Source organism: Aquila chrysaetos, chromosome 13 (assembly GCF_900496995.4).
Source record: "Aquila chrysaetos chrysaetos chromosome 13, bAquChr1.4, whole genome shotgun sequence".
In the NCBI taxonomy this organism is placed as follows: Eukaryota; Metazoa; Chordata; class Aves; order Accipitriformes; family Accipitridae; genus Aquila; species Aquila chrysaetos.
The window spans coordinates 22,023,841-22,051,185 of NC_044016.1; the positions used below are offsets into that span (position 1 = coordinate 22,023,841).

At 43.6% G+C, this 27,345-nt stretch overlaps 1 protein-coding gene across 4 annotated transcripts; it reads left to right on the plus strand.

The window, feature by feature from the left end:
• Nucleotides 1-4,555: 4,555 nt before the first annotated feature.
• MRPS18A (mitochondrial ribosomal protein S18A) lies at nucleotides 4,556-26,812 on the plus strand. 4 transcript variants are annotated; one of them, XM_041128599.1, is made up of 7 exons: nucleotides 4,556-4,704; nucleotides 4,887-4,918; nucleotides 8,415-8,519; nucleotides 15,480-15,603; nucleotides 16,422-16,488; nucleotides 17,067-17,134; nucleotides 17,609-23,893. In XM_041128599.1, the coding sequence occupies exons 1-7, from the start codon at nucleotides 4,605-4,607 to the stop codon at nucleotides 17,713-17,715; spliced, it is 603 nt and encodes a 200-aa protein (XP_040984533.1). In that variant the 5' UTR covers nucleotides 4,556-4,604; the 3' UTR covers nucleotides 17,716-23,893. The 4 variants fall into 4 exon arrangements, with proteins under 4 accessions (XP_040984533.1, XP_029891720.1, XP_029891721.1 ...); XM_030035860.2 differs by having other exon boundaries at nucleotides 23,258-23,893; XM_030035861.1 differs by lacking the exons at nucleotides 17,067-17,134; nucleotides 17,609-23,893 and adding an exon at nucleotides 26,072-26,812.
• The last annotated feature ends 533 nt before the right edge of the window (nucleotides 26,813-27,345 follow it).

The window sequence follows — 27,345 nt, forward strand, 5'->3', positions numbered from 1 at the left end:
TTTATGCCAACCATCCCTTACAAATTCAGTGTTTTTCATTGTCTGTTTTTCTGAAGTTCCTCCTTCACCTGGGTTGGAAAACAAAAGGCACTTAACATCTGGAAATATTAAAGCTTTGGAAGTTTGCCGGTCTGATTGCCATTGTGTTGTTACAGAGTTTTCGTTCCTTATGATTCTCCCATGTAGCCCAAATATTAATTGCCAGAGATCACATCTCCATGCAAGTGGTTCAGTTGTTTTCCATCATTTTGACTTGCCCATATGGAACGTTCCCAAAATGTCAAAAGTCATTAATATTTTTTAAACACTGAAAATCTCAGAACTTATCATTTCTGTATCAGAAATGATCTTCAGGGATCCTAGAGGTTTCTCCGTCTAACAAATGCCATCACTGAGGTATTTCAGCTGGTGTCAGCAATGCCACAGACACTGGGTATAAGAACAGTAGCAGTGAAAATATATAAGGGGGGGGGGGCAAGGAGACACAGAACTGAAGTGCTCTTGAAAAAGGAAGTTGGATTAATTTTCCCACTGGATTTTTCTTGTTTACACTTAGTTTGAAATCTTGGAAGGAAACATAATGAAATTATTACTTGGTTATTTTACTTTGAAAAATAACCATAACCACTGGGAAAATAAGAAAACCTTAAAAATATAAACAAGTTATTTTCAAGTGAGTCGCTCATTCTTCTACCAGGGTGCCATCCCTCCCCGCTCTCTTTGCAGCATTTCCTTCTTACCATCTCCAGCCACCTTTTCATCCCCCTCCACACTTTGAATTATTAATTTCTGTCCAAATATCATTCTCCTCCACCCTCTAAAGTCTGTTTCAGAAGCTGGTTGTTACATCTTCATGGACACAGGCATTTGGGGCAAGCTGTTGTTGTGTGGAACAGGCAGGCCTTTCCTGCTGACGAGCATGTAGTCACTCTCAACCAGGACACCTGATTCATATACGTGAGATGAACCCTACAGGAGCCTCCATGCCCTAACAGACTCGTGATACAGGACAACCTTCAGAAAGGTTTCTGTATCGCAGTGGTTGAGTAGGATGAACTGCATTTTTGGTGCAACATGATTGTTATTCTCTTCCTTATTCAGACTTAAGAAAGCTTTTGTCACTTTTGGTTTTTACAGTCAGAAATTTCATTTGAATTATCCAGACTTTTTTTTTTATGTAACTATAAAATATTATTGTAATATACTCTTTCTAAGTATGGACTACCCAAAAGGATGAACCTTTGTCTTTCTCACTACAAGCAAGCATCCCCAGAACAGTTCTCAGAATCTGTAGCATTTAATATACATACATAGCTAACAAGAAATTTTTAAGAGCTCACTAAATTTCCTCATTTAAAATCTTGGATGATCAATTGTTGGACTTGAACACATTTATTCTGTTTTTGATCACCCAACATCAAATTAACAAGCTATAATATAAATTCTAGACATTTTGCAACCTACTCGTCACCAGATTCAGGTTTCCTAATTTTTCAAGGGGGAAGGGAGGCAGGCTGTTGGATGCAAAGTGAACACTGACCTGCACTGACCCCTTCTGGAAAGCACCAAAAATGTACCATTGGAAACGAACCTGTACTGGTCCAGGGGGGGCGTGTGGGAACTACATGACCTAATAGCTTTTTCCATCTAGATTTCTATGACTTTTAATCATGTTTGGTTGGAACAGCCTCAGCCTTCATAAGCTATTTGCATGGGTAAGGCTCTGGAGCAGATATACATGTCATCCATTAGCATCCAATGGACCAGAAAAGGCCCAAAGGACCAGAAAAGTTTCTTTGTAGTTGGAAGCAGAAAATAGTAATACATTATAGGAAGCAAGAGAAATAGCAAAACATCTTCCATTTTTCAGATAAGAACAGAACTCAAATTAGTATGAAAAGAAAAACAGAGGCTTACAGAACATCTACAATGTCTAATCCCAAAGCAGTTCAAACAAGGGAATACCATTTCTTTGAGACCAGTCCCATAAAATCTCTGGAGGCCATAAGCAATTAGGACACAAGTTTCTCATCTAAAATACGGTACTTCCTTGCTCCTGACCAGACCCACATTTGGAAGCACAGGTTTGATTTTAATTCAAAAGGAAAAGGCGTCATTCTTCAATGGCCGGTGACATCCCGTTCCATTCCTTGGAAACGTCCAGTTCTGTCTAAACTGGACAACCCTCTTCAGTGCTGACAAATCACAGACCATGGCTGAATCGACTTAAAGAAAGAAAATCACTTTCTTTTCTCTCTTGTATACACAGACATAGTATTAAGGGCTATTTTTCTTTTCCCCTGAATACAAGGGCTTGATGAAATAAACACATTCAAAAATTATCTGCAAGAAATCAGAAATATGTCAAATTTCTATACTTGGAAAGAGATGATGGGCTTCAACTCAAATTGGCACATGCTTTGTTTGTCTCCTTGGGACTTGATGGTCTGCATTGCTAACAGTTGTAGAAAACATTCAGAAGACAAAGAAAACATCTCAGAATAAGAGACAATCGCTCAACCCAGAGACTGCAGGTTTTTAAGAACGCAACTATTTTCCTTCTTTGCATTAAATTGTCACTTAAATTCCTTTAGAGACAGCATTTGTTTAAAGGTGAGGTGAGCAAGCACAGTACTTACTGTATCTGAACTACCACCATGTTGCTGGCCTCTTTCTGTCCAACCAAAAGCCATAGCGCTGCTTAAGTATCTCCATCAAAAGCCCTATTGACGTGGAGAAACTCTTGAACAGCCCCTAACCTTTTGTCTACGTATCTTTACCATGGTGAGCCAACACTGTACTTACGAACTGTTGGTTTCTATCCCATGAAGAGAGCCTTTAGTTTTCCCCATCACAAGAGGCAAGGAAGCCAGCAGAAGAAATTGCATTTAATTTAAGCCATTGAATAAATTCTCCTGTTAGGTTGTTGCAATCAAACTCTTTCCACTGGGATAAAACTCTCTATATTAAGAAAAAAAGAAAAAAAAAAAACCAACTCATAAATACGTGACATCACTACACCACTATGCCTAGCAATGTTCCTTCTCCTCATAAGGAAGTTATCCCTAGACTGGATGGCAGTAAATATTTTGTTTGGCTCTTATGTTTACGCTTTTGGACAAGCTAAAAATCACCCTGCTTCTAGAAATCATTATATAGCATAATGCGGCAAGAAAGGAAGAGATCTCTTCCGGTAAGCTTTCTTACTCAATTTGTTCTGTGAATAACTGGGATGGCCCTGTTTTCGTTGCTTGGCATAGAGCACGAGAGTCTGCACAGAAGCCCTGCCTTCATTCCCACTTCTTTGGAAAGTCCCGGAGTTGAGTGCTTAGATCTGCCACAGAAGGAGATTTGCAAACTGGACTGTAACAAGAAGCACATGTAACACACAAGAGGAAGGAGGTGGAAGACCTCCCTAGACAGGAAGATCAAATTTTATTTTTCATTAAATTTTACATTTATGTCACAATTTATATTTTACACCACATTTTAGCTAGAAACTCAGAAAAATGTACAACATCTCACATGAGCACTGCTGACCACTAATGGTATAGAACAGCATCAATGTCCATCAATGCATATGACTTCCAAGGGATTTTATCTCACTCCACTAGTTTTGCTTCCTGAATTTTTTAAAGAGTTGAAATGACAAAGAGAAAGCAAACAAGCACTTGGGGAAACCCCATGAATGACCTTTGCTATCAACTACAGTTCAACTCAATTTTATGCATGCTCCTCATGAAGATACAGCATTACCATCTAAAATTAATGGTTTGTTGGTCTCAGCTATCTGATGCACCCCCTCAACTGGCACCTCTAGGCTACCTTCCACCAAAGGCAGGTGGAAGAAGCTAAGAGATGAGGCATGCCAAGAAAGATGATGGGAGAAGTGATCTCTCAGCAGCCTACAAGCAACCCAAGACCTGTCAAAGGCAAGTAATATTAAAACAAAAATGGAAAGCATCTAAACTGGACCGACTGGTTACAAGAGTAAGTTTACAGCCTGGCAACATGCTGCTTCAAATCTTCACCTGCCAAATCACAAAAGTCAGTGCAGGAACATGCACTGACCTTAGCATCCCTGGCAGATACAGATTTGAAACAAGCCCCTTCCCTGCACCCCACAGCTGGCCTGAAACACCCCCTGAAACACCCCCCACAGCCCATCCAAACAGAGGACCCTCTCCACCACATAGTTTAAGCTAAACCACCCCTTGTTCTTCCTCTCACTGAAGAGCCAGGAGAGATTCAGGAGCTGTGGCAGGAGTGTAGCTCAGGCCTCCATAACACAAAGCCAGCACTACCTCTAGATTCACCTCCATCCCAAGGTCATACAATCTCAACAAAAACCAAATAACAACAACAAAAAAAACCACAAAACCACCAAACCCAACAACAAACCTTAAAACAAACAGACAAACAAACGAAAAAATAAGGAAAAACACCCCACGGGGAAGATGCTGGGCAGGGGAATAACAACGTCCCGCCTCCTCCTCCCCATCAGGTGACAAGCGCGCGGAAGAGACGCGCATCAAAATGTCGCCAGTAGAGCCCGCCTTCCCGCCGGCGGAAGCGGGAGTGACGGCAGTGTCAGCGACGGCAAAATGGCGGCGCCCAGCCTGCTGCGCGGTGGCCTTAGACGGTTGTTTACCGGGCTCTTTGGAAATGGTTGGGCCTCGCCGCCGACCCGAGCCCTCCGGGAGGGTGAGTCCAGGGCTGGCCCCGGGCTGCCCCGCGCCCCGTTGCCTCACGGCGGTCGGAAGAGACGGTTGCGTTCGCTGTATTTCACCCCCCCCCCCCCCCCCCCCCCAAGATACTGTTTCTTTTAGGCTGAATGAGTCTCATTGTGTCCTCCTATGTCTTTTTTTTTTTTTTTTTTTTTGCAGTTGTGGAGGTCACTGAAGGCAACACGACCACAGTAAGTCTCTGTACCCCTTTTCCTCAGTAGCTGCCTTTGCTGTCGCTTCTCCCTCCTTCAGCCTCCCGTTATGTCCATGTCCGTGTCCGCCCCCCGCCACCACCCCCCCCCCCCCAAGAAGAAAAATAAAAGGGCAAAAAAGTCGCTTTTCTGCTTGAAAGGCATCTCAGGGTGTGAGGGCAAAACCAAAGAAGGAGTGTGTTGCACGTGGCGGGAAGCGATGGAGGGTTTGGCTGCTGAAGGTCGGGATTGTCACCCTGTTGCTGGAGCCACCCATGAGCGCCAAACCCCTCCCTGCACCCCTGGTAAAGTTGGAAGCCGCGACCAGAGGCATTTGGGACCCAAAACACAAGAGGCAGTTCTTCAGATGGGTTCCTTTTTTAAAGTAGTGACACTTGGCATCATCTCCAGTGTGGGCAGGCACGAAGGAGACTTGTCTGGTGGATTTGTTACTTCACCCTGGGCCGGCAACACACCGTGGCATCACAGGATGGCTCTGTACCGACTGGGTACCACACATGTTGCTTGCCTTTGATCTGTGTTATGTTTGTTAATCACGGTGCCATAGTGACTGCAGGTGATGCAAAGCTTGCATCTTGTAATGCACTTGGTAAGAAAAAATTTTCAGTGAAAAGGGTATTGTCAAAGGAAGCCCTTAAATACTAAAGGAAAACTGCTCCTGAAAATAAAACAGAAGTTCTGAAGTAACTAATAAAGAACAGCATTTTCTCAGCTATGGTTTAAGACAGGAAGGAAAAGACCAAAGCAGCAGAATTAGAATTTTATTTAATTAACACTGTCTGATCTGTTGCACTTTATCAACCAAATTGTCATTTTGTAGAAGAAGCACTGAAATTACTGGGAGGGGAAAGGAGATTGCATTATTCTGCTCACATTACATATGCCAGTAGCAATCTATGCCTTGGCTGGAGCCAGGTGGTACAGATATTTTGAAATGTGTAAGTATGATTAGAAGAGTGGAGCAGGAATTATTTGAGGATAGCTAGAAGACAGTGCACCTAAATGCTAATCTATATATACATAAGTAATAAGGAGAGGACAGACTTTTTTGCTTGCTGATGAAACAGGCAAAACCTGGTTGTTCATGCCTTTGAAAGTCTGAGTTTCCTTCTTGTCATATTTGTATTAGTGGACACTGTCATGTTTGAAACCTGAATGGAGCAGGTTAGTTATATTTTAGATATATAATAGAATATGGCAGTTGGCAAGATCTCTAAGACTGTCAACAAAAATAAGTTTGAGGTGTGACAGTAGGTGTGATGGAATGTCTCTTTTTCTTCTCTTGAAGTGTCAGACTACTAATCTTTGACCAGAGACCTGAAGAGAAGAGCTTGCAAGCATGCCCTGAAGTTGTTTTAACCAAAACAAGCGGGGAGTGTGCACACCAACACAACACACACAGTGGATTGCTGTACTTTGCACTCAGTTTCAAAGGGGTTGTAAATTATAATTGCAAAGTCCCAATACATTAACTGAGGCTTGAAGTAAAAACGGTATGCATTGCAGTAGCAGAGCCTTTAGAAAAATAATTCTTCCTGGCCCATTGTAGAAACATAAGGGAGATCTGGATATATCTACTGTATAATATCCTAGCATCAATCTAGGATCCATCAGTGCCCCTAGATGAGGAAAATCTTGTAATACATGGTGTAAATTGACCAACCAAAGGGCTGATACATTTCTCAGCACATCCTCTGGTCACTCCATTTATCTTACCAACTCTACGTCAGTCTTTTCTGAATCCATCTTTCTATGCTTATCTTTCTATTTGTCCTTGCTTTTATCAGTATTGAAGGAAGTGTTTGACATGAACCAGATGAATGAATCCGAGAGAAATCTGGATTTCATCAGCATACTGAGAACGTAGAGCCCCTATATTCCCTCTTAGTTTTCTAACGGAAGAATAATAACTGAGTGGGTTAACAATATGAAAGTACTCAGTAGTTGGGGAATAATTGCCAAAAACTGTACACTAAAATTTATCTCAAGAAAAATTGATATTGGCATAGCATTCTGAATCTTTATTCATTTCTAAGATGGAATTACAGTCAAAGTACAGTCTGAAGCTAGATTGGAAAGAATCAAGACCAGATACACTGGCTTCCCAGAAAATAACTTTAGCAATTAATAGAAAATTAGATACTGACCTGTATTTTATATTAATCGTTACTATTTTGTTTTTGTAAAGCTGGCTGTTCTACTTGTGGAGGAAGGAATCTTACTTAGAAATTGACATTGTTCTCTCTCTTTGAGGTACCGAGGTGCTTGAACTACAAATAACTTACCTGTTTCCATTTTGCCATCACTAGACAAGAAAGACACAAATCCATGGTATAAAATAGTTCTGACAGTTCAGCTGGGTGCCAGTGTCCCATGCACACTTACAGAAAATGTCATGCTTTTCTCTTCCCAGGTTTTCAGGCACAGAACCTGACAGTTCAGTCTAAATCAGTCAGATTTTTTCTTAAAATTAACATTGCATTCCACCTAGGGGCTCGCACTGTTTGAAGCTGTCTGATGGTGTTCAAATCTGGTTTTAATCCTTATTTGACCAGAGGAAACTTCCAAAACATTTTGGAGAAAAAAATGGCTTAGTTTTATTGTCTTTTCTGTCCGTTCAGCTGCAATTTGAGATAGCTCTTGCTTCTATTCATAAGTCCTCAAAAAAAAGACAGGCATACATGTAGGTAGACTTCTTATTCCTAAAATACCTACACTTAGAAAACAAATTTCTCAGGTTCTTCCCACACACACCTTCTACATCTCTTTGCATGTTACTTCTGAGAAAACTTGAGTGTTAGATGTCACCGCTTTGTAGTGATATAGAAAAGGTTATAAAATGATCTCGTAAAGGAATTGTTCAGGGAATTAAACTGGATAAAATATTGGTGTGTTTAAAAAACCAAACAAACAAAAAAATCCAAACACAACCCAAAAAACCCATAGACATCTCCTAATGGTCCTTTCTTAAATTTAACTTTTGCTCAGAATTTTCCCTGTTGGTGATTTATAATCTAGCAAGCCCCTGCATGTTTTCATCCAAAACGTGCATCTGCTATTCTGTGACATTCTCATAGTCCCAGAAAAAATGTGTTTTAAATCTTTTGGCTAAAGGGCCAGTACAATTTCAAGGCATGGTGGTTCAAAGGAGTACTGCAATAAATGGAATTCAGGTGGATACAAGAACTTCACACTGACTGTGAACTAGTTTACACTTAGTAAAACATACACAAGAATTTACCAAATGGTTCTCTATGGCCCTTGGATTTGTTCTTTTCCTCGTAGTCTGTGAATATTGAAAGTGCTTGGTATGTCTATATATAAGCGAGTTGAATAATGCAGGTACTGTGCCGCTTACATCTGCGCAATACTGGTCAACATGTTGTGGACTGGAGGAAAAGTATTCCTCGAGTCACAGGTGCAGGTAGAGGTCTAAACTATGCCTGATCATTATATCCTTTGAATTGTTTCCTAGATTGAAGGGAGAATTATAGAGGATGCTGAGACACCAAATCCTCCAAACCCCTCTGGCCAGTGTCCCATCTGTCGCTGGAACCTGAAGCATAAGTATGATTATGTGGTAAGTTTAATGAAGAAGAGTTCCCCCATCCTCATAGATAAACATTGCTCTCAGATCTACATACTGCATAATCTGCCCCTCTTGTCTTTTGCTGGGTGTAGAAAAGATAGTTAACTCCATCTCTGCTTCTCTTGGGTATAACAAGAGCTTTCTACATAGTAATTGTTTGCCTTGGCTGATGGTGTTCCTGGGAAAAGGAAGGATGAGCTCATATCAAATAGGAGGTCTGGAATTATACCCAGGGCCATCTGATCTAAGAAGGCTTTTGTGCCCAGCTGCCTTTCAGCATTGCACTTCCAGGAGAATTAAACTGGAATGCAAAATTTAGTCAACTGATTCAGGCCTGTTCTAATTCCAGAGAGGCCAAAAGACTTGACTAGATCAATTACATGTCTTCAAGCACTACAGTCGTTATCCATTAAGGTAATAACTGTTTTATATAACTTTTAAAACTCAATGGGTATGAAGAAGGGCATATGTGCGTACATCCCTCACAACAGAAAAAATAGGTTTGATTCAAGCTTTTTGCAGGAAATGCTAATGAGAAGTTTATTAACTAATGAGAGGATTACTAACACTAAATGTAGAAGATGGGAGGGAAATCCTGTAATGCCTTACAACAAAAGCACAACAGTCAAGAACACCTTAGAATAAGAAGCATGAGATAGAAGATGCATAGTGTAACTTTACAAGAGGTCATTCAAACACTGAGTTTACAAAAGGACTAAGTGCCCCCTTGCAAGCTAAAACCCCAGTACTGGAATTAGAAAAGAAGAAAACAAGACAGGAACATGCTGTTACTAAGATAAGGCAACAGAAAACTCAGAATAAGTTAATGTCAGTAGGATTAGAGCGAGAGATACACAAATGCATATGGAGGAAAAGAAATCTTTGTGAGAAAGAAAGTCCATTAATGAGAGGAGAAAGGGATTGAAAGCCACATTGGCTGGAGAATGACTAAGCTGCTCGCATGCAGTCCTAGCGCACGCACACAAAAGAAAAATTATGTTTTAATACCTAGGTAGTAATGGCAATCTTACAAATGTAAAACAGCAGGAAAAAACAGGTGCAGAAGTAACTTAAGCATTGAATTAGGTGCAGACCAGCAGGCCTGGATTGCGTGTAGCCCCAAGATCTTAAGGGAATTAGCTAACAAATACATTACTTCACTTGCAGGAATCGCCAAATGGTTTGAAAATAGCAAGTGAAATACTAAGTAGTTGAGAGAGGAAGGAGAATGATGCTGATGATTACCACTTGGTAAATCAAATGTTGCAAATTCCAAGTTAAATGGTATCAGCTAGGAGTAAAAACAAATAACCTGTTGGATAGGACTAATTATGATTCATGAATTATGAAGAACATGAGTACAGAAATAGTGCCAGACAAAATACTTGCAGTTACTCCAGGCAGGTGAAACAACAGATGTGAGATGTAAATGAAATACCAGTTTAGTATCTTTCAAAGCCTATGTTGCAGAAATTAAGTTGTCTGTGATCTGAGTGTTGTCAGTTATTCTGACTCGGGCTGGATGCAGTATTAAACAGTGAAATAAGTTGGGGGAGGGAAGTATTTAGTGTTCTCTGGTATGGTTTCCCAACAATTTGGGAAAGCTAAAAATACAATGAATTTGCAGACGATAGTAAATTAGGAGAAATGGCACATACCATTAAGATTTGGAAAGTACTACAAAAACAGATCGCATTTGTTTTGTGTTGCCCATGTTTGAATGTAGCGATTTCTTGCAGCTCTTTTCTTCTTCATGGTTGCTGAATTCTGTTGTGATCAAAACAGACCAATCACTTTTACAATGGAAAATACTTTCTTAAGGTTGATAGAGTTTTATGTGACTTTTAAATGCAAGGAGTCAACAGCATCATTAAACACGGTAGTTCTACCGATTTCCAGAAAGCATTCCGTAAGTCACACATTAACAACTCCAGAGAAACTATAAACTGATGCTCAGGGATGAAATGAGCCATGGGAGTGGATTAAATCTTGGAAACTAATATGTAGACTCACTTTCTACTGTTGTCTGTGGTAGAAGACTGTTGCACGTAGAGATAACAGTGCTATCAAGAACCAAAGAAGCAGTTTTATACAATGTGATGCTGTAGAGCCTGAGTTCCGCAATTAGAAGTAGGCTGTTGGTCCCAACAGACAATGTAAAGCATGAGCCTTAGGTGTGCTTGTAGAGTGAAATAAGATTATAAGTTTTCTTCCACACTTCAGTTTGATTCTTAGATCCTGTTTTCTACTGTTCAGTATGGAGGCAAGAGAAAAATGTGAGGAGAGATCCTGCAGCCAAGGTCTTGAGAATCATTGCTGAGATCATTCCTAAGAAACTGTGGTCCTGAGAGACAAACTAGGAACGTGTCCATCCTGGCTGTCATGTAGTTTTTGAATGCATATGCATCTGGTGTATATATCCAGTACTCCTGCTATAGAGCAGAGGAGAACCTGGACAAAAAGCTAGAGAGGGCAGTGTGAACTGGTATTTCAGAATTGTAGAAGGTTCTTACCTCAGTAGTTAGAAGGATTCCTCTGTGGGTCTGATGAGAACTAGGAGAAATTTCAGTTCTGGAATAGACCACCTCTTCTGCTTGAATAAGTCCCTTATATGTTTGAATGCTTTGTACCAGTCATAGATTTCCAGGCTTTTAAATGTTAAGGTGAATAAGATCTTCCTTTTCTTCACAAAAGTACTCTGCTATTTTTCCTTGCTGCAGCAGTGATGAGTAGCAGAATCTTGAAATGCTTAGATAATAAATTGCAGGCTTTTAACTGTGTGAGTAATTAAACAGTGGTACAATTTACTCACTGGTGGTTAATTGTCCTAAAAGTCTGTAAATTGAGAACAGCTATTTTTGTTAAAGATACAGCCTAGTTCATACAGCATAACCTATAATCTGTGCTTGGTAAGAGATCAGAATAGATGGATCACAGTGGTTCCTTTGAGATTGATAAACTGAGATCAGTCAGTTGCACAGAAGGGAAAGTGTGAGCTTTTTTGCTTGGGACGCTTGTAATTGGACTGAATGAGGTACTATGAAAAGGGAAGTGTTGAATTAGCCCCTGAGGGAGCTGAGTAATATGACCTCACAGGACTTTCCTTTTGTCATGTGCAACTAGCACAGTCTAAAGTAGTGGCATAATGAGTTACTTTGGCTGTCAGAGAACTGGGGGACCAATGTCTCCCAAGTTATTAATCAACTGAACAGGCATTGTGAGCACTAGCAGGTCATGATTCCAACCTGCTTCAGCTGTGGTGTGGAGGGCTGCAGTTGTCTTTGCCAGTTCAGTCCTTAGTCTGTGATGAGGCTCAGGATAACAGACCCCAAGGTATACATTCCCACAGTTTGTGGTCTGCGTGTGTCTGTCCATTAAACTGAGACCTCCGTTGATTTTTTTCACATCCATTGGAGATAAAAAATTATTTTGGTCATTGTCAGGATGCAACTAAATTGAAACCTGCAATCCTGTTACGAAATGCCTGGAGAATGGTGTACAGCTCCCAGGAGCAGGGGGGAAAGGAAGAACTAGACTCTTGTATAACTGGAAATAACGACTGGCAGACTTGTCTGATACAGTCCAGTAGTAATTTGGCTACACAGACAGAACTCTTCTTGCAGTAAATGAAAGTTTTAATGAAATTGCATGTAAGCAGTCAAGGATCCTGCTTTTCAAAGTGTCTGCAGATATTAAAATGCAGAGATACCTCTGCATTTTGGTTGCCATCCATTCACAAGAACATGCTGTACATAGTGTTTCATTTAGCAAGTTTATCCAGCCCTTTTAGAGGTGAAGGCTAAACTTGTTTTTCGTTTTCCCCCTTATCCACTTCAAACATCATTAATCTGAGTAGGCAGTAAATATGTCATCTTGCTTTGGCAGCAATTAGGGGAAACCAAACTGCAAGCTTTGCCTATTAGCCTTAGATTAATTCAATCCAAGTTGTTTTCATCAAATGCTGCAGATTACAGGGGTGGGAATCTGGGTCCAGCCTCGTGGGAGCTGTCCAGTGATTAAAGCAAATCCGTGGTTACAGGCTTGGCTGTCCACTAGCACAAAATGTGAATTTCATGGAACATGACGGCACCATGAGAACTTGCCAGACATTTTTTTTTCTCTGACTGCTCCACATACTTGTTCACTTCCCTCCACAGCTGCCCCATAAAGTTGGCTGTACCTGTCTGCTTTCTCCCTGTGGTAAGACACATCTGTGCGAGTACTCTGGGAGAGGCACCTGGCCTGTTAACTGTGGGGATCTTCAGAAATGGACAAATCTTCTGTCAAGTGTGCAGCATTTAAAGCCAAATGGCATGAGTGTAATTTGGAGCTGCAGCGGCTGGGACATAGATGATTTCAGTTAAGAAATTACTGCCACACAAGGGTATTGGTCAGTTGGTGACACTGTTGGTCAGAGGTGGTAACAGAGAACGGATTTTCCTGATTTTTTCCAGAGGGAGAAAAAGAAAGACTATCTCCCTTTGCTTCCCACCTCCCCCCTTTGCACAGAAACACTTGATAACAGGCCTGTGACTCCTTGAGGCATGGTGGTAATATGAGAAATCACTTGGACCACACACACCCTTCACAAGAGCCTGTGGCCTACTTAGGATTTCACGGCTGCAAAGACTGGAACAGCCTCAAACTTGCCATCAGCTCCCTTTTTCCTCTTTCCCACAGAGTAATGCAGCAGGCTAGTAGAAAAGTCTAGAAAGTTTTTCTCTTTCTAGGCACTTGGAGCTGAACAGCCCTTTTTCACTTAAGGAAGTGATATGTTTGTGCTAAATGGCAAATTGAGCTGTTGGTGATTTGGAGAACTGGATGGCTAAAGAGGAAAAACGGGGATGGAGTCTTGCTCTGGTTTCCTGAATCCAATCCAGTGCATTTCAGGAGTGGCCGAAAGTCAGTGCCCTTGGACAGTTTGGCTGGCCTCCATCCAGTTTCCACCAACAGCTGGCACCAACTGGTCACGTTGTTACTGTTCTCATTAGCAAGGCCATGTGTTAGCTGGGCTGAGAACACTTCACTTCCATTTTAACCACAGATGGCCTCTCAGGAGCTTGCTGCTAGTTGCTCAGCTGTGCTTTTCTTGTTCTTTGGATACAACATCACTCTGTATGGTGGTTGATAAGTCATTTTGTATCAGCGAGAAGTTGCCTAACCTGCCATGTTTTCAAAGGAGCTGGATCTGAAAATCAGTCTGAACACATGCATTGTAGACAAGTGGAGGTAGAAAGGAAGCCAGGTAAGGGAAGAGGGAAATTGTGTGTCATGATGATATTAGTGAGGGTGGGATTGAAGGCAGGGAGCGGGTAGGACAAAAACAAACCACAAAAACCCAAACCAAAAACCTCTAGGTTTTTACTGCAGCACTTGTACAGCAGCATCTGTCAGAATCAGTCATTACCTGAAAGCCATACTGAATTCCAGCAGCCTGCTTCAGAGCTGAGCTGGTCTTGTGCATTGAGGGTGGGCGTATAATTCCTAGATAGCTAGGTTTTCTGAATATTCATTTTTATATCCACTTGTGATTGTTTGCTTTTGCAAGGGCAGTAAATGAAGCTAGGAATGCTCCAGGGAGCTCTTTGTAAAAGTGCAAAGATAGGGGAGTGGCAGCAGGTCTGCAAATCTGTGAGCAACAGGCAGAGCCAGGGTCACCCAATGTGAAAAGTAACAAGTACTTTTCATTCTTGCCTGTTGCCCTAGACGGGGGGGTGTAAAGTGCTGACGTACCTGGTTTGAATTCTGGAGGTGCTCACTGGCAGGTCCCTTCCAGCCTGCAGGCGGCCTCCACATGGTCCAGCTACCTCAACTATGAACGTGTTTACAACAGCGGTGGAGAAGTAAACTCGCAACCAGCAGCAAGTCTGTCAAGAGATGGGGAAAAAAACAAGCACAGAGTCTCCAGAGGGCCTTTGGGCCAACTTATGCTGATGTCAGCATATCAAGGGGACCTGCTTGGCCTGAGGGGTACATTTTATCTGGTGCTGTGTGTGGAAATGTAGAGCACGTATCAAAATACTGGGCTGTTGTACTGTGTACAGTTAATGGGACACTCTTACAACAGCTGTTGCCGCTGTGTTTAAAAATTTGTCATCCCAGTCCTGTGATACTATCTGATCCTAGAGATCCCTTTAATTTTGTTTCTATTGAGTGCTTTACATTTCTAGAGCTCTTAATTGGAAAGGTCAACAGCAGTGTAATCTAAATGATTATTGAATCACAGACAAACCCTTGGCATGCTCCGAGTGCTCCTTCCATCCAGCATGGCTGTAACAGCCCCATCTAATGCACGCACAGTCGAAGGACTGAAGGCAGCGATTTATCCTGTTAGGTCTTTCTCATGAGTACACATTCTTTTCTTACAAAAAGCTTCTTCGTGCAAGATCTTGGACCATTTTCCTGCTCTCCACCCCTCCAGAGAGACATGAGGGAAGTTCCACCATGGGAAACTGCATAAAAGTGTGAGGAGTAGATGGCAGAGAACAATCCTGCTCTGAGGGAACAAGGAGGGGGCCAGAGGTGATCTAACATATCTGTGACCTTTGGATAGCAGCTGTGATGGCATTTGAAGTTGTGTAAACAGTATCCATCTGTAGGTCTTGTGTAACTGTGCCTGAGTACCTAGGACGCATTATCTTAGCTAGAATCTTGGAGCAAGCAACAGTGAAGTAGCAGGAATTGCAGCTGACATCATGTGTTTACACTAGTGAAGTCAGGGGAAGGCTCAGACCATCTGAGTGACCTTACTGAGCTAAGCTGGCAGGCGGAGTGACAGCAAGCAAAAGCCACTTGTCAAGCTGCAGCCAAAATGCGTAGGAAGGAATCATTGTTTTGCTTTGCTTTGTTTTGAGTTCTGGACACAGTGCAAGGGTCAGCACAACACCTTAGAATCACAGCAGTTAAAGCAGCTGTAGCACTGATGGTTTTGCCCTTCTCTTGCTCCCTCAGGACGTCTTGCTGCTGAGTCAGTTTATCCGTTCTGATGGAGGGATGCTGCCACGAAGGATCACAGGCCTCTGTTTCGAGGAGCACAGGAAGATTGCTGTCTGTGTGCAGATGGCTCACCGTGCAGGTACGTAGCCTCCTCCTGAGACAACCCTTTACTGTGGGGTACCCGTAGAACCCTTGAGAGGGGTCTCCTGCCCAATTAGTATAGCTCAGTGAGATGTCATTGTCCAGTCACCCAGCAAACTCTTTATGGTCCAAGTGCTGGGACAGGATGATGGGCCAGAGACTACTTGTTCCACTTTCTGTGTATCTTGGCTCCTGCCTTGGCAGCAGACATTTATCCCCATAGATGAGTCTACCATTGCAGAAAGATCTGGGAAGTGGCTCAGTCTCTAGTAACCAATGATTAAATACCAGCTTCTGAAATTACGTGATTTAGTGTAAGCTTGACCTACCCCATTAATAACATGCACCTATCTATCATCTGCCATGTGAAGACTTTTTTGCTTTACCCTGAGAGTGGGACCCAGGTTGACGCGGTTGGAGTATTTTGCTGATCTTCATGCCTCGTACCTGAGTTGTATCCAAATTAAATGGACTGAAAATTTTAATAGTGAGATTTTCATCACAGAGATGGAATCTGATTGGACACCAGTGCCCTATGCCCTCTCAAAAAGCCTCTTCAGTGAGACCAAGTGGCTGTGTCTTTGGTGTGTGTTTCCTCTCTATACACAGTAGAACCTCCTAGCTTCTCCTTGGCTGGGGTGCACATTCAGCAATGACTAAAGATAAAATAGCCTTTCTACTGTACTTGAGTTTTTGCTGTGCTGTCCCAGTAGGGACCTAGGTTGCCTGGCTTACAAGGTGTAATGTAACTTCTGTATGTTATAGAGGCAAGGAGGCACTGCAAAATATTCTCACACCTTTCTTTTTCTGTTTCAGGTTTGTTGCCAAACCACAGGCCTCCACTTCCTGAAGGGCATATTCCCAAGAAACCCAAGCTCAACAGGTGAATAGTCTTGTCTTTCCACATCTCTTTTTTTCAGGAATAGATTAGAAGAGGAAAAGCAGTTCCTTTTAACTGGTTAAAACATGCCTCAGGCAACAGGGCTTGTGAAGAGTACTCACAGCATTTTGGAGAAGGAAGGTCTGTCATTATATTCTCATGTCAGTCTTTTAAGGACAAACCACATCTTACTCAAACCATTTATCCACACAAGATTAAAACTGCCACACATGTTAGTCTGCCCTCCCTTCCTCAGCTGCACTTGCCTCCTCATCACTAACACTCGGTAGGGCAGTCACAGGAGGATGCCACAGACATGGAATCACAGGATCATGGAGTGGTTGAGGTTGGAAGGGGCCTCTAGAGATCGTCTAGTCCAAGCCCCCTGCTCAAGCATGGTCACCTAGAGCAGGTTACCCAGGACTAGGTCCAGTCGAGTTTTTAATATCTCCAAGGATGGACCTTCCATAGTTGCTCTGGGCTTCTTGTTCCAGAGAACCACCCTCATAGTGAGACAGTGTTTTCTTATGTTCAGACAGAATTGTGTTTCAATTTGTGCCCATTGCCTCTTGTCCTGTCACCAGGCACCACCGGGAAGAGCCTGGCTCTGTTGTCTTTACACCCTCCTTTCAAGTATTTATAAACATTGGTAAGACCCCCCTGAGCCTTCTTTTCTCCAGGCTGCTCCCTTCTCTCTTACGCTTTTGGTGCCTGGCCCCCAACAGCAGGAGGGTGCCCAGGAGGGGTACCAGCAGTGAGTGGGGGGCTGAGCGGCCAGCAGGGGCAAGCCTGTTCCCTTCTGCCCCATCCCCTTTTCCCCCAGTCAGCGATTTGCCCTCTGCCTGCCCTTCCTATGCAACAGGGTCTCTTCCCCCTCCCCAGCCTGAATGGCCCCTGGCCTTTGATGGGCGAAGGGAAAGCCTGCTGCTGCCTCCTGCACTGTGCTGGGCGCTCAGAGGTGCTAATCCCCTGTTTATGACCTCACACTCTGTTTCCATGGGGATGTCAGAGCGGTTTATGAACCTCGCATTAGCAAGCCATGGGGTTACCAGAGGCCATGGGGCTGTTGCTGGGAGAGCTTAGGTTGCAAGGCTGGAGGCGGCTGGAGACTCCTGCATTTCAGGTCTGACTCTCTGCAGTGGAGATTTGAGGCAAGCTCTTGGAAATGTCCCTTGGATGCTGACAGGCTGCGTACTGGCTGTCAGTGAGGATCAAATTAGAGGACTCTAAATTTGATGCAGCCCTGTAACCATCAGCTACTTCAAGTCTGAAAACTACTTCTTTCCTGTGTCTTACAGGTCTTTGGGATTCTTAAGTAGCTGTGTCTATCTAGCAGCTGTGGGGTGGAGCACATTGTCTGGTTAGCATTCACATAGCAACCCTGCATAACAGGTTGAGACAGGAAATGGTAAATCTTGTGTCTTGCTGGCATCACACTAGGACTCCAGATCTAATGTCCTGACTCTTATAAATTGTTCCACAGACTTTTAGTGAGAACAAAGAACGGATGCCTCTGGATACATTCTACATGAAAGTAGGTGTGCTACACCTCTAAAATCAAGAGATTTAAATTGGAGATTACTATCCAAGCCCTCCCTATTGCATTATTAGTCCCTCCCTATGCTGCCCTTGTTTTTCTCCTCCCAGCAAGGGAACGTAGCAAGCAGGATGGAAGCAGAGTTTAGAAAAAGAGAGCACAGCTGTTGCTGAGGAGATGGAACAGCACTGAAGTAGGCAAGCTTTGGGGTCTGGGTGGAGACGAGAATGGGATTGAAAGTTTTGGTGGTGGGGCTGGAACTAAACAAATGAGTCCCAGAGCCAGGATAGAGCACAGTGGTACTTCAGGAGTGCTCTCCTGGTCCCTCATGATACTGTCTTCTCAGCCTGCTGGAAGGGGAATGCTCTGCGTGTTGGAGCCTTGTGAAATCTTGGCCATTGCGGTTCTGTGAGAGTTTTGACTGTGCATACCCCCACCTACATTTCCCGCATTGCTCTCTGGAACAGTAGCTGACACCACATAAGGCAGGAGATACAAATTGCTTCCTTCCTCTAGCCTGAAGGGAGGACTGAAGGGTACATGCTGAAGACATTCAACTAGTACTTATTTGGGGAATGAAGCCAAAGCTCTTACCAAAAGTTTCCCACATAAATGACTTGTCCAAGCTTACCTTGTCTTTGCCTCTGTACTTGTTTCTAAAGCTTTCTGTAAGTCTGTAGTAATTTGGGAACCACTCAACCTGTGGTGCTGCCAAATGCAAGTGAGCTGATGGGAGGACAGGGGCAGAATTGGGCTGGGACTTTTGAGTGGAACAAGCTGCCTTGTACAATGCCATGAGGACATGACCAGATCATTCTCTAATCCTGTCTAGCATAATATCAGGGCTACACACCTAACTTAGCCTGTTCCTTCACTGTGTTTGTGTTGTCTGGGTTTTTAAGTGCCAGTTCAAGAAGGGATCAACAGGATCTACAGAGAGCCTATTATAGCAGGCAGTACATTGCACAGTTAAGTAAGTGATGTATTTTCCAAATCCTTGAGCTTCAGCTCTTCTTGGGATCACTGTATTGGCTGTTCTAGTCATCTTCACCTCTCTGCTTAAATGAGAGGTAACAGTGCCTTTTTGCACTGCTGCCGTAGCTCTGGAATGCCAATGGGGAAAAACTGAGGTGCCTCATAATATGCTTGGGCCCCTTGTTAAAGCTCTTTCAAGAGAGGAACACAGGTAATGTACATTCTTTAACATCAGTTTAACCAGCCCTTGTGCTCTCCAGCTCTGCCTGCAGTGATGGCTGTTTCTGTGCTCCACCAGTGGGTCTACTCTGAGTGTGGTGTTGAAATATGCCCTTCTGCACCCCATCCCCTCCAAAACAACCCTCACCACCCACAGTACAGGAGCAAACTGAAGTGCCCCTGTTTTAGATGCTGGAGCTATTGAATTGTCACCAGCTGCTTGAGGGACCTTTAATGTGATCTGTGAATGAACCAGGGATTCTGGCGCAGCAGCATGCCCAGTGCTGTGCACTGATGCTTGCAAAGGTGAAAGAGGCGTCACTTTCTTGGCTCTGCAGGAGTCTGGTCCTCCTTGGTCAAAAGAAAGTAGTCATGCGGAAACAAGCCAGTGAACAGAGATGGAGACAAACTTCTATCAGGGCTGCAAACTGGTAGTTCTCACAGGTGGCTAGTAGTATCCAGTATACTGAGAATTTAGTCCATTCCCAGTCACATGTCCTCATTCCTGCTGTCTCTCCCCCTCACTCATCTGCACTTAATCTCTTGCCATCAGGAGCTTGCATTGCACATGGAAGAAAGCTTTGCTTACAGAAGACAGTTCCTGCTATACTGTTCTAAAATAGGAAGGTGCAAGGTGAAAAGAATAGACAGTGCACTGTAGAGGCATATAGTCTCTCTCAAGACTGACAATAAGCTTTGCCCTGCTGAAGGACAGCGTTTCTCTCAGAGTCTTATCTGTTCTTTTGTGTGTTCACCCCTTCTGCCCTGAAATTCCTTTCATTGCCCCCCTGTAAGCGATCTGTTGTCTAACTCTTCACTCTGAATTGAGAAATCTTTCACTTTTTTGAAGGAGGGATTTCTGAGAAGTCACTGTCTACTACAGATATTACTCTACATACTTCTATGAGGATTCCTACTATCTGGGGACAGAAAATCTTACACTGAGCTGAAGAATGTTTTGCTGATGGTAGAGCTCTTGACATTAGACTACACCATCAGCTGCTAGAGTGACAGTGTCTGGCAGGACCAAGATGAAAGCCTAAGCTAACCTTAGGGACTGATTCCGCTCACACCACCAGAGATTGAAGGAGATTCATTGTGGGGAGTGTAACTTGAAGTGGGAGTCAGAGCCCAGCACCTCTGCTCTAATACAGACCTGAGCATTCACTTACTGCATGTAGACTCTCTGGATGTTCTGTAGACTCAGAGCAGCAACCCCTGCCTGGCAGAAGTCTGGCAGATTACTTCATTTGGATGAGCAATCCCTTTCATTTCTCTCCAGTCTGGTAAAGTTCTGGTTGATGCTTCCTTTGGCCAGGCTTCTTCCAAGGTTGTGTCAGTATTTTTGAGAGCAGCTTCATCTGCTGCCAAAAGAGGGACAAACCAGCCTGATGAAAAACTGCTTTGTCTCTGTTCTTTGCCCCTGAGATGATATACAGGCCAGCTGCATAGGAGAAGCTCTGTGGCTCCTGGGCAAAGGTGCTAAGGAAGTACATAAAGACGGGCTGAGGAGCTGCGTTAATGTATACTTTTGAGAGCACCAGAAAAGCTGCTCCTCAGCTTTTCCTTGGCTGCACGTGTGGCTGTCTTGGCCAGAATATTTGGCCCATGTCACGGTCACCCTGTTTAAAGTGAGCCTGCTTCAAATACAAAGTGTCTGGCATGCATTGGCTATCACCTAGCTGAGATTAAAATGTAACATGCCACCGTATGGAACTATCAGCAAACTGTCTGGTTTTAACAAGGGTCAGGGGTGCTACCCTGCCATTGATCTAGTGATGTGAATTGTGGATTTATCATCCAGAAGCCCTCTGCCTGCTCTGCCCCTCCAGAATGTGCTCTTCTGGTGCTTGCTCAATGTTTTCCAAAAAGCAGAATCCTTGCTCTATTTTCTGAAGTGGTTTTATCGTCTCCGTTGTATGAACTTTGGACATTCCCTCCTATATGCCCCAGATTTCTCTGCAGAGAGGTAAGAATTTCCCTGCTTTGCACTGGGTCACTTGGCAGCTGGCCTCCCACTACCCACCCCATCTCCTGATCCTGTTTCTACTACTGGAATGCAAGAGGAAGAGCAGAATGCTTTGGGAAGTAGCGGCCTGCAGATCCTGCCTTGTTCTCAGTCTCCAGCTGTCTAGCACAGTATGGGATCACCCATCCAGGATGTAATGTAACGTAGAGGAGGAGATTAGGAGCTGCAGAAGAAGGTATAACATGAAGGTGAAATGCCAGTTTGAGCCAAGCTGTGTGGTCCTGGGGGTGGTAGGAGACACATGAGAACACCTTGTGGTCAGAATTCAACTGGGCAGCACTCCGTAGCTCATTCTTCTACCCCCTGCAGTTGGGACACTATCCAGGTGAGACTTACCACGATATTTCTCATTTTTTGGACTTTAGTTCTTTGCCTTTTTGTTTTCTGCCTGATTTGTTTCTGACAACGATAGCTCGTGAATGTTACCACTTAACTGCTTTACTAGCTATGGGTGCTTTTGAAGAAATATGGCCATGGGAGTACCCACATCATCCATAAACTCCTGAGTCTACTGTCCTCCTCCTCTCTTCCATATCATTTGTCTGCACAACTTGGACATGGAAAACCAATGAAGTTTACCCCCATCAATGCAGAATTACTCCCTACAGTTCATTTTCTCATGTTTGGCCCAGTCTGGGGCTTTCACTGTTTGCAAGGGATGATTCCACAAGCAAACTTGTCTTGCAGCTGAGGATTGTTCCCTCATCCTCAGCCTGAATTCTCCCTTTCATAACTTCCTGCTGTTATTTCTGCATCCATTTGTGCTCCAGCCTGGCATGCTCCAGTGAAGTGCTGCAGCAACAAAATATTTTCACTAGCCCATGTGGCCAAGGAAGTTCTCAGGGATTTCACCAGCACCGTGCAGAGTGACAGACTGTTCTCATATTCCAGAGTCATGTGTGTGCAAGCCACCAGACACCAGAACCATTTGGGAAATGGTCAAGCACAGCTGCAGAACAAACTTCTATCCTTGCTTTCAGGAATGGAAACCTGAATAGCTCAGCAGTTTTCTTTCCAGCATGGAGGTTGTTGCATGGATAGGGTGGACTAACACTCTATCCAGAACAGTCACTGAGTTCAAGCCAGCATCTAGATGCTCTCTTAATGTGAATATAGCACTTATTTTCTTCTGGCAGGTCTAAAATACTGGTTAAAGCACAACACTCTGAAGTTGTTCCCTTTCCAGAAGGACTAAGGGATGTCACAGGTTCCCCGAGTCTGGGCTCTGTCAGCAAGAGGTGCTATAGATCATGGAGTACTTGATTTTGAGTGCTCAGCTACCACTCCATTTTCAGCTTCCTACTGGAAGAACAGAACTTGGCACAGATAATATCCAAGTCAATCGCTCTTCCATCACCTGAACTGAAGAAGTTGCTATGTGTTAGGAAAGAGGCAGGTTCCACATGAACTCCTCATGAATTACAAAGTTCTCGGGCTCTGTAGACTCCTCTCGTCCCTGGGAGCAGAATCTGGTTTCACTATTGGCTTTTCACTCCAGCAGCATGTGGTTTCTCTAATCTGCATGGAAACTGTGCTGTGCATAGCATGTGAATTCAAAAGCAAAGAGCCAGAGCGGCTGCAGGTGAGCAAAGCCAAGGGGTGTCACGGGAAGGGATGTGGCAGGGAGGAGGCAGTCTTGCCAGCACTTTGATCGAGTGCTTCCTGCAGACTGTAGCCCTCTGCTTTCTGCTCTTAATCCAAACAAAAGCCAGACTGAAAAAGTTCAGTGAGGGTTCAGAAGTTCAGCCTTGAACTGCACCAACATGGCCTTTGCTTGGGCTGCATGCAGGACTGCAGTTGCCCCACAGGTATGTCCCACGGGTATATTCCCTTACCCAGCACATGGAAGCCCTGTGCCTGCTCCTAGGGGTTAAGTGGCAGCCTCTGACTGGAAGGGCTTTGGGGCCCTCCTGCCTACTGAATAAAATCCATGGAAACATGTGCCACAGAGATTTCAGGCGATTGCAATGACTGCAGGTGACTAACCATAGTTGTTTCCATCCTGTTTATAGCTTGCCATTTCCCATCAGGAAAATCCCACCAAGATTCCCATCACTTTATCCAAACTACTCATTTATGCAGCTGGAGTCTGGGGATTCTCGTTGTTCCCCAGGATCCTACCATACTCAAGGGGGCAAGCAGAGCCCCAAGGTGCATTGCCAGTCCCAGAGATTGGCAGTTCTGTCCCCTTTTGTCCAGAGTGAGAGCTCTGCATACTGAGATAACAGGAGACTGCGGACCAGCTGCATTTGGCATCCACATGGAAGTTCCATCCTGACAACACTCAGCTGGTTGAGAAAATTCAGACCATCTGCCAGTGTGTGTTTGTAGGTTGTTATAAAAACTCCCCAAGACAAACTGTGTGGTTGGATACAATGGAAAGTCAGGTGACTTGGCTAGAGGGGGTATACTACCTTACATGGACAGCAGAGTTTGCAGAAAAGTCCTGTGTGCTGGACTTTGAAGCTCTCATATGTGAGTTTTGTGGATTATTTTTACTCTCAGAAAAAAGATAATCTGTGAAATAGTACGAACTGGGGTTAGTCAAAGAGGAAAAGGAAAAAGGAACTTCAGACTTGACTGCTCCCAGGCATCAGGCTTCTGCCACTGCTGAACCAAGGTAAAAAAAAAAAAATTAAAAAAAGAGGCAGCAAACAAAATAGGACAAGTTTGAGTTTGGGACAAAGCAAGTATTAAAAGCGCTAAAAGCAAATGTGCTCCAGGAAGGGAAGGCATCCAAATGTCTGTTTCAGCTAACAATGAAAAGCCCCAGCCTGCAGTCCCCAAAGGAAGCCAAAAGCCTGGACCAGAGGGCTGGATTAGACCTGCTCAAAAGAGAAATAACAAAAGCTTTAAAATCAGGCCATTACTAAATCCTCCTTCCTATGCAGAATTGGGGTGTGCACTTCCAGCCCCCCGGCCCCAGAAACAGAGGGATTTCTTAAAAAGCCACTGTCTGTTTAAACCTGCACACAGCATTGATGTGTATCTCACATTCACGCATTCACTTCTCTCCCAGTGAGATCATTTATTATCACGGGAGCACTTTCCCGTAAGCATCTGGACACATGACCAGAACTGCACTTGGCACAGTGATGCATTAAAACAATTTGGGATTTTTCTCCTCCTTTGCTGTAAGTGCAGTCTTGCAATACCAAAACTTGTGCTACAGACCTCCCCCTGCAGCAAGGGGAATATGAAAAGAAGGACCTAGCTCCATGTGCCCATCTAATATCCCTACCGCTTCTCCCAAAGGAGCTGCCTTGCCATGGTTCTTTGCCAGATTCCAAACTGATGACCTGCGTTTGGTCTCTCTGAACTCCCCTTGCATGTGAAATTAGAGACAGGAGAGTCTCTCCTACTTCCTGTCCTGATGTTGTTATGTAAGGGATTCCACTAATGCACTAGCATAACATTAAAGGTCAAAAGGGGCCAATTTAATGCACACATAGAACAAGTGGCTGGATCTTGCTCTATGCTGTCTCCCAGATCCCTCCTGCTGTTGCTTCTAGGTGTTTTAACTATCATAAACTCCTCGAAGCAAAAGCAAAGCATTTTGGAAATGGCTTCATTTCAGTGGCAGGAACCTCCAAATGTGATTCATTTTTCAATTTGTGCTGTTCAGGATTGCTGAGGAAGAAAAGTGCTAGGAAAACAGGCTGCTGTTATATAGTCTGTAGCTGCCTGGCATAGCAAGCTTTCTTTGTAGTTCTCTGGAATGTGCCAAATGCCTTGAAACAAATGCATTACATGGTCTCTGTCCAAAGTTCTTAATATCTCAAATTTGTACAATGCAAATAAAAGGTAACAAAGCTGTTTGGGGAGAGGATGACTGATGGAGGTTACATTAAGACTATGGGATTACTCAACAGAGGCATGCAAACATCGCTGCACAAAGTTTATCAGTCTGTTCCAAATTCTAATTTGTTGGAGCATTGTTTGTGCAGATTATGCTAGGGTTTTACTTTGGATCTTTATTGTCTGAAAAGACTCCTCTTTCTCTAAGGACCTCTATTCCCCTCTCTACTGGTAGCAACAGATTTAAAGCCTAACAAAACTCCAGGCCACCCAGCCACAGGGTAAGATTTCCAGTAACTGATTCTGGATCTGAAATCCCCTGCTTGTTTGCAAAGCCAAGTCTAAAACTTCAAATGGTAAAAAAGCAGAGGGTATTTGCCAGACATAGCTCTTCACAGAGATTTGTAGTTGTGATGATAATTGCATTCTAGTACCTCTTACACTGTAAGTTCTGACATCCTGCACCAGTAAGCTGCAATAGTATTATACAGAGAACACTAAAGCAAATTTGGACATATGAAAATACAAGACTAGGCCAGAAACCCATCCCATGCAGAATCGATTATCCACCAAAAGTAAATTAATCCCTTTTTAGAGACTTTATTTCTCACAGAGTTTAGCCTTTGTAATTAGTTTACCTTATTGAGGCCAGCTGTTGAAATAACACATCCCATAGAGGCTGGATGCATTCAGTCTTCGACTTAGTTGCAATGAAGTGATTTGGCACTCCAGTTTAGCTACAGGTGGACAACTTGCCAGCAGCCTGGAGACTACACCTGATTTGTTTTGTGAGACTGGAAGTCAAGCAGGTGCCAGTGGGTTCAGTACAGAGGTACAGCTTAGAAGTTCCAAAACAAACAAAAATTCCTTTCTCATGGTCCCTTCTGAATTGAGGGAGCTCTGCTCATGGTTATTCCTTTTATAAAGAGGCATGTGGGGAGGCAAAGGCAACAGTGCCTGCTCCTGCTTCAGCTGGAACCTTTTCTCACTGATCAGTCTCAAACTGAAATGTGTTTGTGTTTTGACAGGTATCTGACCCGCTGGTCCATCAGATCAGCAAAGCCCATCTGGAGGAGGGGCCCTAAGTGGTGCAAAAAACCCATGCCAGTCGGACACCCTTTGCTGAAGGATAATGTCAAGTATACACACAAGCCTCTCTATTTAAACCACTAGGGGCTGGGACTGGCATAGTCAGTAAGCACAGCTGTTTTCCACTGTTCTGCTTTTTTTGCAAGTTTGTCAGTATCTCCAATTTTCTTATTCCAAAACTGTCATTAGTACTCTGTATTGCCTCCAGTGAGTAAGCTGCGATCTGCTCCTCTAGGAGAATACAAGATTCAGCAAAGCAAAGTTCAATGTGCAGAATGATTTGGAGAAAGCAGGGGGCAAAGACTTTTACCTCAAAGCCAGAAAGGATGTGAAGGCTTTTGTTTCATTATGGTCCACAATTGGGTTGGAAAAGGATGTTTCCTTCTTTTGCCAGCAATGAATGGTGATTCCCCATTAACGTGTGTTTCAACTCGGATTTGCCTCACTTGGGCTTTTGTACCTGTGACACTGATGGAAGAGAAAGTCTCCTGCAGCACTGTTTCCTTGGCAATAACAGAAATTGTTAATGACTACTGAAATTATTTTTTTAATAATAATTTGCAGCAGAACACCTGTGGCAGTGGTAGACAGGCATGTGTGTGTCCTACATGCCCCCTTACAGATTCCTGGCTTGTGCTTCACTCCTGGATCTAGCAAATACAGAATGTTGACATTCTTGATGACTTGGCCTGTTCTTTTCCCCTTGCAACTACATTTGCCATAAGTCTTCCATGTCAGTGATATGGCTGCTTCCTGAGATAGTTTGAGGCTGATAGATGTGTGTAATTTTCCACCCTGTAACTAAAAGGTGGCACCATTTCTCTCCCTGTACAGTACATGTATGCATCTTCCACCTACTGACCACTGCTACTTGAGAAGTGCTACTTATGGGCCTGGTATGAAAGGCTCATTACATTTATCAGGGTCATTATTGCTTTGCCCCTTTTATTTGCTATTTATCTGGGGGGTACAAATCAACAGGTTTTTTATGTACTACTGTGCTCTTAACCTTGTACTGCTTTCATCAGAATCACCTGCTAATACCTATCGGCATGAACAGGAACAAAGGGTAAGGATACCCTGGTATTACCCAGGAAATCAAGGTAGATTATAATGGTTCTTTTTAGCCTTACTTTGTGAAATGGAAGCCGTACATTCAGCCCCTTGAGCTGGCCAAGATCTTTTTGCTTTGGGAGACAGAGCCAAGACTTCA

What these genes read in the sequence shown, in the direction of transcription:
- MRPS18A (XM_041128598.1), top strand. Translation starts at nt 4,605, where the DNA reads ATGGCGGCGCCCAGCCTGCTGCGCGGTGGCCTTAGACGGTTGTTTACC. An exon ending in GCAGATGGCTCACCGTGCAG is followed by an intron (nt 15,604 to 16,421) that starts GTACGTAGCCTC and finishes TTTCTGTTTCAG; the next exon opens with GTTTGTTGCCAAACCACAGG. An exon ending in AAGAAACCCAAGCTCAACAG is followed by an intron (nt 16,489 to 17,066) that starts GTGAATAGTCTT and finishes TTGTCCTGTCAC; the next exon opens with CAGGCACCACCGGGAAGAGC.